General features: G+C 35.2%; 1 protein-coding gene across 1 annotated transcript in view; it reads left to right on the forward strand.

Moving 5' to 3' along the window:
- Positions 1-13,586, forward strand: part of LOC128237775 (neurogenic locus Notch protein-like) — a 123,754-nt gene that overhangs the window by 17,339 nt on the left and 92,829 nt on the right. The window contains exons 16-18 of the mRNA XM_052953360.1: positions 6,090-6,257; positions 6,517-6,681; positions 6,861-7,025. Coding sequence (XP_052809320.1) covers positions 6,090-6,257; positions 6,517-6,681; positions 6,861-7,025 — 498 coding nt within the window. The remainder of the gene's footprint in view (positions 1-6,089; positions 6,258-6,516; positions 6,682-6,860; positions 7,026-13,586) is intronic.

Consider the following 13,586-nt stretch of genomic DNA (forward strand, 5'->3'; position numbering starts at 1 on the left):
ATTTCTAAAATGTAAAAAATGTAAGAGAAATTAATTGAATATACATAGCAAACATAACGTTTACATTACTTTAGGCCTAGTTTAAGGAATGTTTGGCATGATAATCCTCTGCTTTGCATCTCCTGCTAATTGCAATTGTGTCACAGTAGGGGACAATTTCCTGTGTATTCGTTTATTGGCTCAGGGCCATTTAGGGTCCATTTCTATTATAAAATATCCCAAACTGCACAGCACACAATATAAGAATAGTATTCAAATGCAGTTGATACATGTTATGCAGTAGGAGATTCTTACCGATTTCCTCGGAGTTTCGCGGTGTTTTCACTCCAAGTAATGTGGCGATTGTAATTATACGGTCCACTGATTAGCCTCGGAGGGTATTGTATTGTATATTTTATTGAGATTTTATACAATGGTTCTCATTCTACTTAAATGACCAAGTAAGATAACACTTTTTGCTTTAAATTCAGATAATGGCCCTTTTGTATTCGACATAGAAATCTGGTTAAGGTTTTGCTTAGGTACTCACTTTTAAGTCAATACCTCAGCGAATACATCATGTATTGCATTGAAACTTCATACACAGGCTCCCAACCATTCAACCTTCTTAATTAATCAAGTAAGATAACTTGATCTTGCATGTTATATAATTTTTGCACCTTTATTATTCGACTTAGAAATTCTGGTTATGGTAATGCATGTTAGCACACATAGGTTAATATCTCAGCAACTATTTGATGCATTGCATTTAGACTTGATACAATGGTACTCAACCACCCAACCTTCTTAATTAATCAAGTTAGATAACTCTATCTTGCATATTATATTATTTTTCCCCTTTATTATACGACTTATAATCTGGTTAAGGTAATGCATGTTAGCACACATAGGTTAATATCTCATAAACTACTTGAGGTATTGCATTGAGACTTTATACAATGGTACTCAACCATCCAACCTTCTTAATTAATCAAGTTAGATAACTCTATCTTGCATATAATATATATTTTGCCCCTTTATTATTCGACTTAGAAATTCTGGTTAAGGTTTTGCATGTTTAAGCACATATAGATTAATATCTCAACAACTACTTTTTTATTGAATTGAGACTTAATACAGTGATCCATGCATGTTTCGCCAAACCTTTTCAACTTTACACTGAAAAGCGTCGGAATAGTCGAGCGCGCTGTCTCTGTGACAGCTCTTGTTTTTTTCTTTTGATGAATTTCATCCAAATTTCACAGAAAGGATATTATTTTACTTGCATTAGACTAAAACCTGTATCTCATATATTCTTTAAAACACCCTGGTGGAAAGTTATTTAATTTTCACTATTCTGCACAATGAAACACCTTGTTTTGACCATAACAAGGTCATTTTTGTTTTGATAAGATAAATATGGTTTTGAAGAACAGGTATCATAAAGCTTCATGTCATATTTACCTTTTAGAAAATGAGCTTATTTTTGTCAAATCAGAACTCACTTATGCCCCCATCACACTAGGCCACAGTCCCACTACCTCCTCAAAAATCTGGCAGGAAGCGGTCAGAACATGGTCAGAACATGGTCAACATAGAAGGAACGCAGTAGATACCGATAAGGAAGTAGTATGGTCATTATGGATGTGAAGAACTGTGAACAATTTAAAAAATAACGTAGTGAGGATGTCATTTAAAACATTACAATGTTCATGACAGAAGTTTATCATTTTGAGTTTCTAAACATTATTTGGTAATGTATTGCAAAGGGAGGCAAATGCTGCATGGTGTTTGAATAAGTGTGGTACACATTCCATACACCTACACTAATATAAAACGACATCGAATTCGTTAACAAAATGGTTATTATATCATTTATAAAAAACATGATTTTCTCTTAAACAAAATAAATTATTCTTACTTTATGTATGGTCATTTATGATGGATGTGAAAATGTTTGAACAGGTTTAAAAAATAACGTAGTGAGGACGTGGTCAAATCAGAATGTAATAAGAACATATTAACAATGGCATTGACGTAGATTCGGCGTTACTAGAACCTAGTTAGAACTTGATTGACCCAGTGCAAACATGGGAAGTATAATTGAATAGCGTTCTCATTGTGTTGTCTCTAGGTTGTCATTGTGTTCTTGATAAGTTAATGGAGTTTCTCTCCATGCTTTTTCTATGACTAAAGTACATGTGTGCCACGTTATAGAAGACCTTGTTCAGTTGTTAACACGTTATTTCGGTGCTTAACATGACTTAGACATGTGTGAACCAGGTTCTTACCATGCACTGTCAGGTTCTGAACAGTGATCAATATAAATACTGGAGTCAACACCCCTATTACTTCATTTTAAACTGTAAATGACTGGTTATAAGACGATATCAATTATAAGATGCAGGCAAAAATATATGTGAAAAACTTGAGAAAAAACCTTTTAATCCATGTTATGGGTTATAAGACACATTGAAAAAATATTAAAATTGTCTGCCACCATTGGCCACCATGTTTGTTGACAGTGACAAAAAATACGATAGTTATTTTAAGCCATGCGTTACAAATACAAAGCAAATTATTCTTTCAGACGGTTTATCGTAAACGATAACTTGTCGAGAATAAAGAGTTTTGTAAAGCAGAAACCTTTTATTGTACGTGTTTCTTCTCAAAATGTCAACACCTACTTGAAAGTATAAAGAACGTGGCAAAGTGCGATTAAAACAAGACTATTATCGCAACAGTTTGTACTATTGGTATGTTAAACTGCTAAAAGGCAGTGTGAGCTTTTTACACCTTATCATAATACCACCGACCAAAATATTTCGACAGTGCACAGCTATGCTTCTTAACATACATGTTTAATTATTGTTTTTATACAAAATACTTAACTGAATAATTGTAATCTTACAATAATAAAAATTAAAAATAATAACGTTTTAGGATATACCGTATCCCGATCTTCAACTGCATTTTAACCCGTATAAACTCAATCCAGATGATGTGAGTGACATCCCTTTCAACATAAATCTAAACAAACTATTTTTTTCACCATTTATTTCTCTGAAGAGCCAATTTCGGCCTGAAATCAACCTCAGAAAAAATGTCAAAAGCTTGTAACTTCATAAGACGCTGGCATTTTTTACATCAAAATCTCATGGAAAAAGTGCAGCCGTTTACAGTACCAAAACTAGATCAGACATTGTGAAACTTCAGAAAAAGTCGCGTTCATTTGGACCGACAGCCTCTGATATATAAAGAAAATTTGCCGGTCCGACAATATTTGTTTGAAAATTTGCTTTTTCAAAGCCAGTGTGTTGCTTATTTTACATTTACAAGAATTAAAAACATATAAGGATATTTAACAGTTAAACTTGAACACAAATAACAGTTCACAGAGCTTTATTCTTTCTGTTTGCCAGGTTTTGCCCTGGAATTAAAAAAAATTGACTCTCGCACTCAATCGTAATGAAAATTCTGATTGGTTGGCAATTTGTATTATTCGGACCGTACTGGTACCGTTTTTATAATCAACATATTCCAAAGGATAAGATTATTGTTTAGTACTCTATCATTTAAAATATTCCAATGTTCATGACAATTTTTTTTATCATTTTGAGATTCAAAACATCGCGCGATATATACATAATAGTAAACATTATATTTTTCGTATTTATGGTAATGTATTGCAAAGGGAGGCAAATGCTGCATGGTGTTTGACCTAGTGCGGTACGCATTCCGAAATCTACACGAATGGAAAACGACATGGGATTTGGAAACAAAATGGTTATTTGACAATATCATTGATAAAAACACAATTTTTTGTTAAACAAAATAAATTATTCTTACTTTTAAGTGGTGTTTGATAATTGATAAAGATTAAATCTTCATTATTTTTTACATCTGGTCGTGAAAACTGTCGGTCAGAAATTTAGTCGGACCGAGTTAAAATTTACCAGTCAGGACCATTGGACCGACGGTTTTCGCGATGTCTGCTAGATATGAATGAAAAATTGGCCAGTTATACATCGAACACTGTAACTCAATCACTATCACATTTTCAAATAAATTCAAGTCATAAGAAAGTAATGAGGACGTGATAAGCACTTAGTTAGCGCATAGTGCAATCATCCTGATGGTAGTTAAGATTCAGTGATCATCGACATTGCCAGGACATAGTGCAGTCTTCATGGTTTTCATCTAGTGTGATGGGCGTATTCGCTTTTTAATGCCCATTTCACTTTAGTCCTTGCCCAATTTAAATGTCAGCTAATGAAATAAAACTTAGAGTTCTATCAAATTATATGCCATTTCCACCAAACTTCAACTTGATTGGCCGTTAAGTTACCCTTGGACTATTAGTAGCTAATTTGTGATGGCCATTTATACTGATGAAGAAATTTCTTCCCAATGAAAAATTCAAGGTCATGACCACAGAAATTTTCTTTCATCCATCTCTGAGCAAAGATTCTCTCTATGCTTAGAGATAAATGAAAGAAAATTTCTGTGCATTATATCTTAACAGCTTTCTCCTTAACCTCCTATTTATGCAAATTAATCGGTTCACTTTGATTGTAATCAGACTTAATGATTAAAAAATTGAAATTTTATTACATACGGGCGAGCGGGAGGACGGACGGGCGGGTTTCTGTTGAATAACTTTAGTTAGCATTGATAGATTTTGATGAAACTTGGTGTGTAGGTAGGTTATGGGAAGAGCTAGCTTGGGATTGCTTTTGAGGGGGGGTGGGGCTAAGGTCAAGGTCACTGTTACTAAAAATAGAAAAATGGTTTCTGCCCACTAACTTTAGTTAGCATTGATAGATATTGACGAAATTTGGTGTGTAAGTTGCTTATGTGAAGAGCTAGCTTGGAATTGCTTTTGAGTGGGGAGAGGCTAAGGTCAAGTTCACTATTACTTAAAATAGAAAAATGGTCAAGGTCACTGTTACTTACAATAGAAAAATGGTTTCTGCCCAATAACTTTAGTTAGCATTGACATATATTGATGAAACTTGGTGTGTAGGTAGCTTATGTGAAGAGCTAGCTTGGGATTGCTTTTGATGAGGGTGGGGCTAAGGTCAAGGTCGCCTGTTACTAAAAATAGAAAAATGGTTTCTGCCCAATAACTTTAGTTAGGATTGATAGATATTGACGAAAATTGGTATGAAGGTAGCTTATGTGAAGAGCTAGCTTGGGATTGCTATTGAGGGGGGTTGGAGCTAAGGTCAAGGTCGCCTGTTACTAAAAATAGAAAAATGGTTTCTGCCCAATATCATAAGTTAGCATTGATAGATATTGATGAAACTTAGTGTGTAGGTAGCTTATGTGAAGAGCTAGCTTGGAATTGCTTTTGAGTGGGGAGGGGCTTAGGTCAAGGTCACTATTACTAAAAATAGAAAAATGATTTCCGCCAACAGTAATTTTCAGTTATGTCTCTTTTTGATAAAAGTAAAGATAAAGTCATACAACAAATTAATTGGCTATAATTTCTGATTGCCCATAACAAAAACCTGGTTTCGTCGCATTGCGGCGCTTCTAGTATTATTTGTTAGATAAAAATGTTGTTCCTATAATAATGGCAAAATGTAAGTGAAAATACCACTGACTTTATTTATCTAGGCATAAAGCTACATTCATGAAACTTGTTGTTTAGTGAGATAAAGCCTGTAAAAAAGTTTGTGTGTCATGTTTGTTTGTTGTTGGGCACAACATGTGGTTGCTATGACAACAGAAATATTGTGAATGTCTTTTCCATCCATCAGAAAAAAAAGATCATGCAAATAGTCAGTAAGTTTTAAAGTAAGTTATATTTATTTGTGTGTACAATTGTGCGTGGTTTGGGGCCAATAGGGATATAAGTTGGATTTTTGGAATTAATGTTTTCATGGCAACAAAGAAGACTATTATATTGCTAGTAGGTATAAATGACTTGATGAACAATGTTGCTTTAGCCATCTTTTCAGATGAACCTTTCCTAATGACCTAAAAAAACTTTTTGTTGTTCAAAGCTAACCATATCTTGGAAAAACTGCTTATCTCTGTCTCGAATTCCAACCAAGCCAATACCACATTCTTTCAGCTTACTTTTGATTCTATGATCTTTTCAGTCGGCACCTCCATAGGAGGATCTTGTACAGTGCCTGCCAGCACCGGTTCAAGTGGCTCCCCCTGTAGTGCCCCTGCCTCACAATGTACAGGGTCTAGTGGCGAGGGTCTTGGAAAGTGTTCTTGCTCGGATCAAAATTACCAGTCTGCCACAAACATGTGCAGTCCAAGTATTAACTCTATGTAACACTATTTACTATGATTTACAATTTACATTTAATAATTCATTTTCGCACTGATTTTGTTCAAACTTGGTTATAATGAAAGAAGAATTGCAACAAAATGTACCAGTCCCAATGAACTAAAATCCCTACTGGTTCAGAGAAATCCAAATGAGCAAAACTGCTTATTTCTTTGTCATGGTTTCAGACCTTGTTATCACCACATACTTTTTAGCCTCTCTGTTGATTCTGTTGATCATCTTTTCAGTTGGCACCACCATAGGAGGGTCCTGTACAAAACCTGGCACCGGCTCAATTGGCTCCGCCTGTAGTGCCCCAGCCTCACAATGTACAGGGTCTAGTGGCGAGGGTGCTGGAAGATGTTCTTGCTTGAGTGGAAACTACCAGTCGGCCACAAATGTGTGCAGTACAAGTATGAGGTTTACTTAACAATGTGATCTACAATTTAAGTTTAATGTTACCTTTTTCACATTTATTTTTTTTTTCAAAATGTTTAATATTGAAAAGAAGCACTTTCTTTGTCATGGTTTCAGACCTTGTTATCACCACAAACTTAAGCCTCTCTGTTGATTCTGTTTATCTTCTTTTCAGTTGGCACCACCATAGGAGGGTCCTGTACACAACCTGGCACCGGTTCAGTTGGCTCCGCCTGTAGTGTCCAAAACTCACAATGTACAGGGTCCATTGGCGAGGGTCTTGGAAAGTGTTCTTGCTCGGATCAAAATAACCAGTCTGCCACAAACATGTGCAGTCCAAGTATGAACTTTACTTCACAAAATGATCTACAATTTCCAATTAATAATACTTTTTCACACTGACTGACAAGTTATGACCCCTCATTGACTTAGGAACTTTAGGATAAAGTTTAAGGGCTCATTGTGTTTGGTTTAAGTTTTGTGGCAAGTTGAGATTTACACTAATTACTTTTATACCCTTGATTCAATTGACTTAATACTTCACACAGTTGTTTATGGCCAATGCACAAATAGGTAACAAAACTCCATATAATCCTAAATTTCATACAAATTATGGCCTTTATTCAACTTAAAAAGTTAGGTTATAGTTTTTGGGCATTTTTGGGTTGAAACTCAGAACTTAAATATTACTCATTCAATGGCTTTCATACTTTAAACAATAGCCAATGCACAAAATTAGGTTACATAAGTCCATATTAACTCTTTAGACAAATTTGGCCCTTGATTGACCATTTTTTGAAAAATCGTCGTCAATTGATTGTCGTTGGAGGCCTTGGTTAAAGTTTGCGTTTAGGTTATTTACATAAAAACTTTCAAAGCAATCAGTTTGTAACTTGGGGAATGTGTTCATATAATAGCCTTCTTCACATTGTATCTGAAAGATGCTGAGTCTCAGGGTTCCCGCTGGCGATCGCCATTTGTGACAAAATCGCAAAAGGCAAAAGTGGCGACAACTTTTCAAATTTGGCGAATTTATGGAGACAACGATTATTTTTGAAAATATTTTCTTAAAATGACGTAAGCAGTGCCCAGGCGGCCTACATGATAATCGATTCTGTCACTGTCATAAATCAAGCGCATCTGCTGATTCAAATCTGATAAAAAGGGCAAGCAGTCACAGCCCAGTCAACACCTCGCTAATTATTGCGGAATTTTATTGCTTTCACGGATTAACAATGACATCCTTTAACTTTTATGTCTCTTATTAGTAAACGATTTTAAGATTTAGCTAAACAGCTTTGTTGTTGCGTAATTAACGTGTTAGTTTTAAAAATGCAAATCATAGAATTTGAGGTTGACGGAAAGACACATGATATGCAAATTTCATAATGACATTTACGCGCTAAAAATAGATTTGCTTTCGGTTTGGTCGCACTTTGTAATTGCTATAAATGCAACCTTTTAGGGGGTTAGAAAGTGTCAAAAAGATTAACAGAAGTATTGGGTATGCTTACAAATAAATATATCTAAATCCCATTTAATAAGGCTTCCAATAAATTGGCTGGAGTAAAGTGTAGACATTATTTTATTAGGACAGTATGGCCGTGTTTGACAATGTATATTTCTTTGAGTTTCCATTTATTTTAAATTTATCTCATAATTTCATAATTGTATTCTTTAATTCTATAACACTTTTGTATGCAGACATTAGACTGAAATCAACATATTGATGTTTATGTCGCATTTTTTGCAATATTTTTTAATTTATATCCTTGTCCATATATTTTGTCAATAGATAAACAATTTGCTAATATGCTTCATGTACAACACTATTATATTATCGTCGCATGACAATGTGCTAAATAAATGCAATTTAAGGCTCTTAAAAAGCTTAAATCCCATGAGCTTCAAGCCCCCTCTCAATCCCCACAAGGGCGCTGCCCTGGACCCGTAAAGGGGCCTTTCGCGGCCCCCTTAACCCCCTGCGAAAAAGTGGCGACAACTTATAAGAACCCAGGGGGAACCCTGAGTCTCACCTGTTTTTTGGGGTAAAAAACATGAATTTTGATAGATTATGGTTGATTTTGACAATTGGACATAGCTTGTTCTTTTTTAGCTCTACTGGCCAAAGGCTAGAGGGCTTATGCGGTGGTAATGTGTATGTCGTATGTGCGTCCGTTCGTCAGTGCGTGCGTCGGTGCATCTTTAAACAATTACTTGTGAACACGATACAGTCTTCAGTTTAGATGTGGTTGTGTAGTTGGTTTTGTGTCGTACTTTCCCTTGTCCTTGTTAAAAGATATCAAAATTACAGTTTAAAGGGGTTGGTTAATTTTTAGTTCTATTGGCCAAAGGCCTTTTTAGCTCTATTGGCCAAAGACAAGAAGTGTCTGTCGTTCGCGCATCCATCTAAACGCAATTGCTTGTGAATGTTTGTTCAAATTAATCGCCCCAGGTGTCATTACTGGCCACGTCCCCTGGTTCACAGGTTTGGTATATTTTAATTAGGAAATGTTTGAAAATCTTTTTGTGTGTTCGTGCAGCTATCTAAACACAATTGCTTGTGAATGATTGTTCAAATTATGCCCCTGGGGTCATAACTGGCCACGCCCCTGGAATCACAGGTTTAGTATACATAAATTGGGAAATGTTGTAAAATCTTTTGTCTGAAACAGCTATGTAGACCCTTGCTATTTTGAATAAGGCATAATTTAGTGGTCCACTACCATGGTTGTTCAAATTATGCCCCTGGGGTCAAAACTGGTCCTGCCCCGGGGGTCACAAGTTTCCTAGAGACTAATTATTACTCCCCATTTAATGGGGAGACATATTGTTTTTGCCCTGTCCATCAGTCTGTCTGTACGTCACACTTTGTTTCCGCTTAGTAACTAAAGAATGCTTGCACCCAGGAACTTCATACTTGGTATGCTGGTTGGTCATGACCAGTTAAGATGAACCCTATTGATTTTAGGATCAGTAGGTCAAAGGTCAAGGTTGCCTTGACCTTGAGGTGAAGAAGCAGTTACTGCTCAGTAACTAAAGAATGCTTCCACCCAGGAACTTCATACTTGGTAAGCAAGTTGGTCATGACTAGCAGATGACCCATATTGATTTTGTGATCAGTCTGTCAGTCACTCAGTAAGTCTGTACGTCACACTTTGTTTCCGCTCAATAAATTAATTTTGAGATCAAAATGTCAAAGGTCAACGTTACCTTTAGGTAAAAAATGAAATGTTGGCGGTGACCTAAAGCTTAAAAATGGTTTCTGCTAAATAACTAAAGAACGCTTGTACCCAGGAACTTCATGCTTGGTATGCTAGTTGGTCATGACTAGTAGATGACTCCTATTGATTTTGAGATCAGTAGGTCAAAGGTCAAGGTCACCATGACCTTAAGGTAAAGAAACAGTTTTCATGACTAGTAGAAAAAGAAAACAACTCAAACTATGTTTGATGTCTTCACGGTTCCTGAAGCGAAGAAACACAAAGCAAATAAGACTCACAGAGGAAAAGGCTAACACCAGAGGTTGTGGATGACCTGCTTGTCATCAAATAAGAGGGGGGAGATATAAACAAATTCAATTTCAATGAGGCCTTGGTGCATTGGAGGAATGCAAAACAGTGTCTCATTTGTGCCATGTTTATAGTTTTGTTCTAAATGTTAAATGGTTCTGTCCAATATTTGAGAATACCGATGTCATGTGGATGGTACACCATGTATATAATGGGTAAATAAAACACTTTCATTTACAAGTTTTCATTTTTCCCTGGCAAAGATCATGGCCCTTCACTTTTGAAAATGGCCCATAATTTTCATGACTGCTGGGCAATCGGCCCCATCTTTTTCAATCCTTGGCAGAACACTGCAGTATAAAAGGTCAAAATTTTAAGTCACTGATCTTTTATTAGGCTTTAATGGGTGCTGTTAATGATGATACAGAAATTGAACCATTTCTGTTTTAATTCATAACATTTTTCCAAGATTTGAAGAGTTACTATCATTTTAATGTAAGACTCTATAGTCATCGTGTTTAATGGTTCAATCTTATCTTGTTGCTGACTATACATGGAAATCATTGATTTCTATAGGAAGAATCACATGGCACATCTCCAGTCCATTTGTCAAAGAGAACATGATTTTAACTTTAATTTTTAAACAGGCTTTTTCTCAGAAATTGGCAAAAGCTCTTTCTTCAAGGGAGTTTGAAAGTTCCTTGACTTCAAGGTGGCAAAGAGATCTCATCAAACCTAATGACGCATCAGAAATTGATGTGAAATACAATTTAATGATGCAACTGTACTTATATTATACATTTTGATGAGAATCAGCATATAATTCATGCCATGAACTCTTTGTTTGCTGTGCAAACTTGAATGGCATATTTATCATTTTTGAAGAATGTTTATGTGTCTATCTTAAAATATAATTGCAAAAACAAACACAACATGGTTGTACAGATTTGTAATTTATTGAAATATCTTAAAAAAAAATTGATTATAGTATAAAAAAATATGTTGCTGGTGCTTAAAACTATCTAAATGACCATAACAGTACTCTGAACATACCCTTGTTCTTTTTGTTTTGATAAGCACATGCCATTGCATTTCCTGTGATTAAAACAAAACTTTTGTTTAGAAATTTAAACGTAAATGGAATCTAATGTTTGATGATGCCTGTGTACAAAAATCATTTTTTACAAATCCAAAATCAAAGTAATTGCCTATATACAGTTGCAAAAGGTGTTAAAGTGATTAAGGTAGATTTATAGTCCTTTCAAACTTTTTACTAAAAGCAGGGTTATTGTTTATTATGAATGATCGCCATATTAAAATAGGTTTTAATTATATTAAAGATTTGATTTATCCATATAATGATTGTACTAAACACGGCTGATATAGTAATGGTAGGCACGATTCCGTGCGTGTGTGTGTGCGTGCGTCCGTCCGTCCGTCCGACATTCATTTCTTTGCATCTCCTCTTACATTTCTCATGCGATTTCTACCAAACTTTCACAGATTGATGATCATAAAGTGAAGCAGCGCATATTGTCGGGCTTTTAGGATTCAACCATTTTTGAAAGAGCTATAGCTCTTTGTTTTGTTTATTTTACATTTAAAATTGGTTTGTTCGCAACTCCTCTGACGTTTTTCATTCGATTTCTACCAAACTATCACAGATTGATGATCATAAAGTAAAGCAGCGCATATTGTCGGGCTTTCCTGATTTGACAATTTTTGAAAGAGTTATTGCCCTTTGCTTATCTTACATTTAAAATTGGTTTCTTCGCAACTCCTCTTACGTTTTTCATGCGATTTCTACCAAACTTTCACAGATTGATGATCATAAAGTGAAGCAGCGCAGCATATTGTCGGGCTTTCCTGACTTGACCATTTTTAAAAGAGTTATTGCCCTTTGCTTATTTTACATTTAAAATTGGTTTCTTCGCAACTCCTCTTACGATTTTCATCTGATTTCTACCAAACTTTTACAGATTAATGATCATAAAGTGAAGCAGCGCATATTGTCGGGCTTTCCTGATTCGACCATTTTTGAAAGAGTTATTGCCCTTTGCTTATTTTACATTTAAAATTGGTTTCTTCGCAACTCCTCTTACGGTTTTCATATGATTTCTACCAAACTTTCACAGATTGATGATCATAAAGTGAAGCAGCGCATATTATCGGTATTTCCTGACTTGACCATTTTTGAAAGAGTTATTGCCCTTTGCTTATTTTACATTTAAAATTGGTTTCTTCGCAACTCCTCTTACGGTTTTCATATGATTTCTACCAAACTTTCACAGATTGATGATCATAAAGTGAAGCAGCGCATATTATCGGTATTTCCTGACTTGACCATTTTTGAAAGAGTTATTGCCCTTTGCTTATTTTACATTTAAAATTGGTTTCTTCGCAACTCCTCTTACGTTTTTCATGCGATTTCTACCAAACTTTCACAGATATATGATCATAAAGTGAAGCAGCGCAATATATATTGTCTGGCTTTTGAGATTTGACCATTTTTGAAAGAGTTATTGCCCTTTTTTACATTTGAAATTGTCATCTTCACAACTCCTCTTACATTTTTCATGCAATTTCTACCAAACTTTTACAGATTGATGACTATATAGTGACACAGCGCATATTATCGGGCTTTCGCGATTCAACCACTTTTGAAAGAGTTATTGCCCTTTCTTTATTTTACATTTAAATTTGATTTTTTTGCAATTCCTTACATTTATGACTATATAGTGACACAGCGCATATTGTCAGGCTTATGCAATTTGACCTTTTTTGAAAGAGTTATTGCCCTTTCTTAATTTTACGCATTTCTTATGTTCCTGAGAAACTACCCTTATCATTGATTGGCTTTCGTTACAAAAAATGTCCCCATGAGGCGGGGGATATAGCTGTCTGTGACCGCTCTTGTTTTTATTTAAATTCATAAGGAAAAAAATATTTTTCACTCTTTGCTCAAAACAGGTTAAAATTATATATTTTTTATTTTTTTCCGCTTGCTCGCTCCAATTTTTTTTGACAAAAATCCAAGGAACAAAACATTAATTTGGTGTGGTCTTATTGGTTTTTAGCGTGACTATTTGAACAATAGGTGGGGCTATACTACTCACCCCAGCGTCGGCTTCGGCGTCCGGTTAAAGTTTTAGGGCAAGTTGGGATTTTCACTTATAAGTCCAATACCCTTCATTCAATTGACTTAATACTTCACACAGTTGTTCAGGGCCATCACATGATGAGGTTAGATAACTCCATATTATTCTTTACACAGATTATGGCCCCTGATTGACTATGGAACTTAGGTTAAAGTTTTAGGGCAGGTTGGGATATTTATTAATAACTTCTATACCCTTTGTTCAATTGACTTAATACTTCACACAGTTGTT

The sequence above is a fragment of the Mya arenaria genome, chromosome 6 (genome assembly GCF_026914265.1).
Source record: "Mya arenaria isolate MELC-2E11 chromosome 6, ASM2691426v1".
In the NCBI taxonomy this organism is placed as follows: Eukaryota; Metazoa; Mollusca; class Bivalvia; order Myida; family Myidae; genus Mya; species Mya arenaria.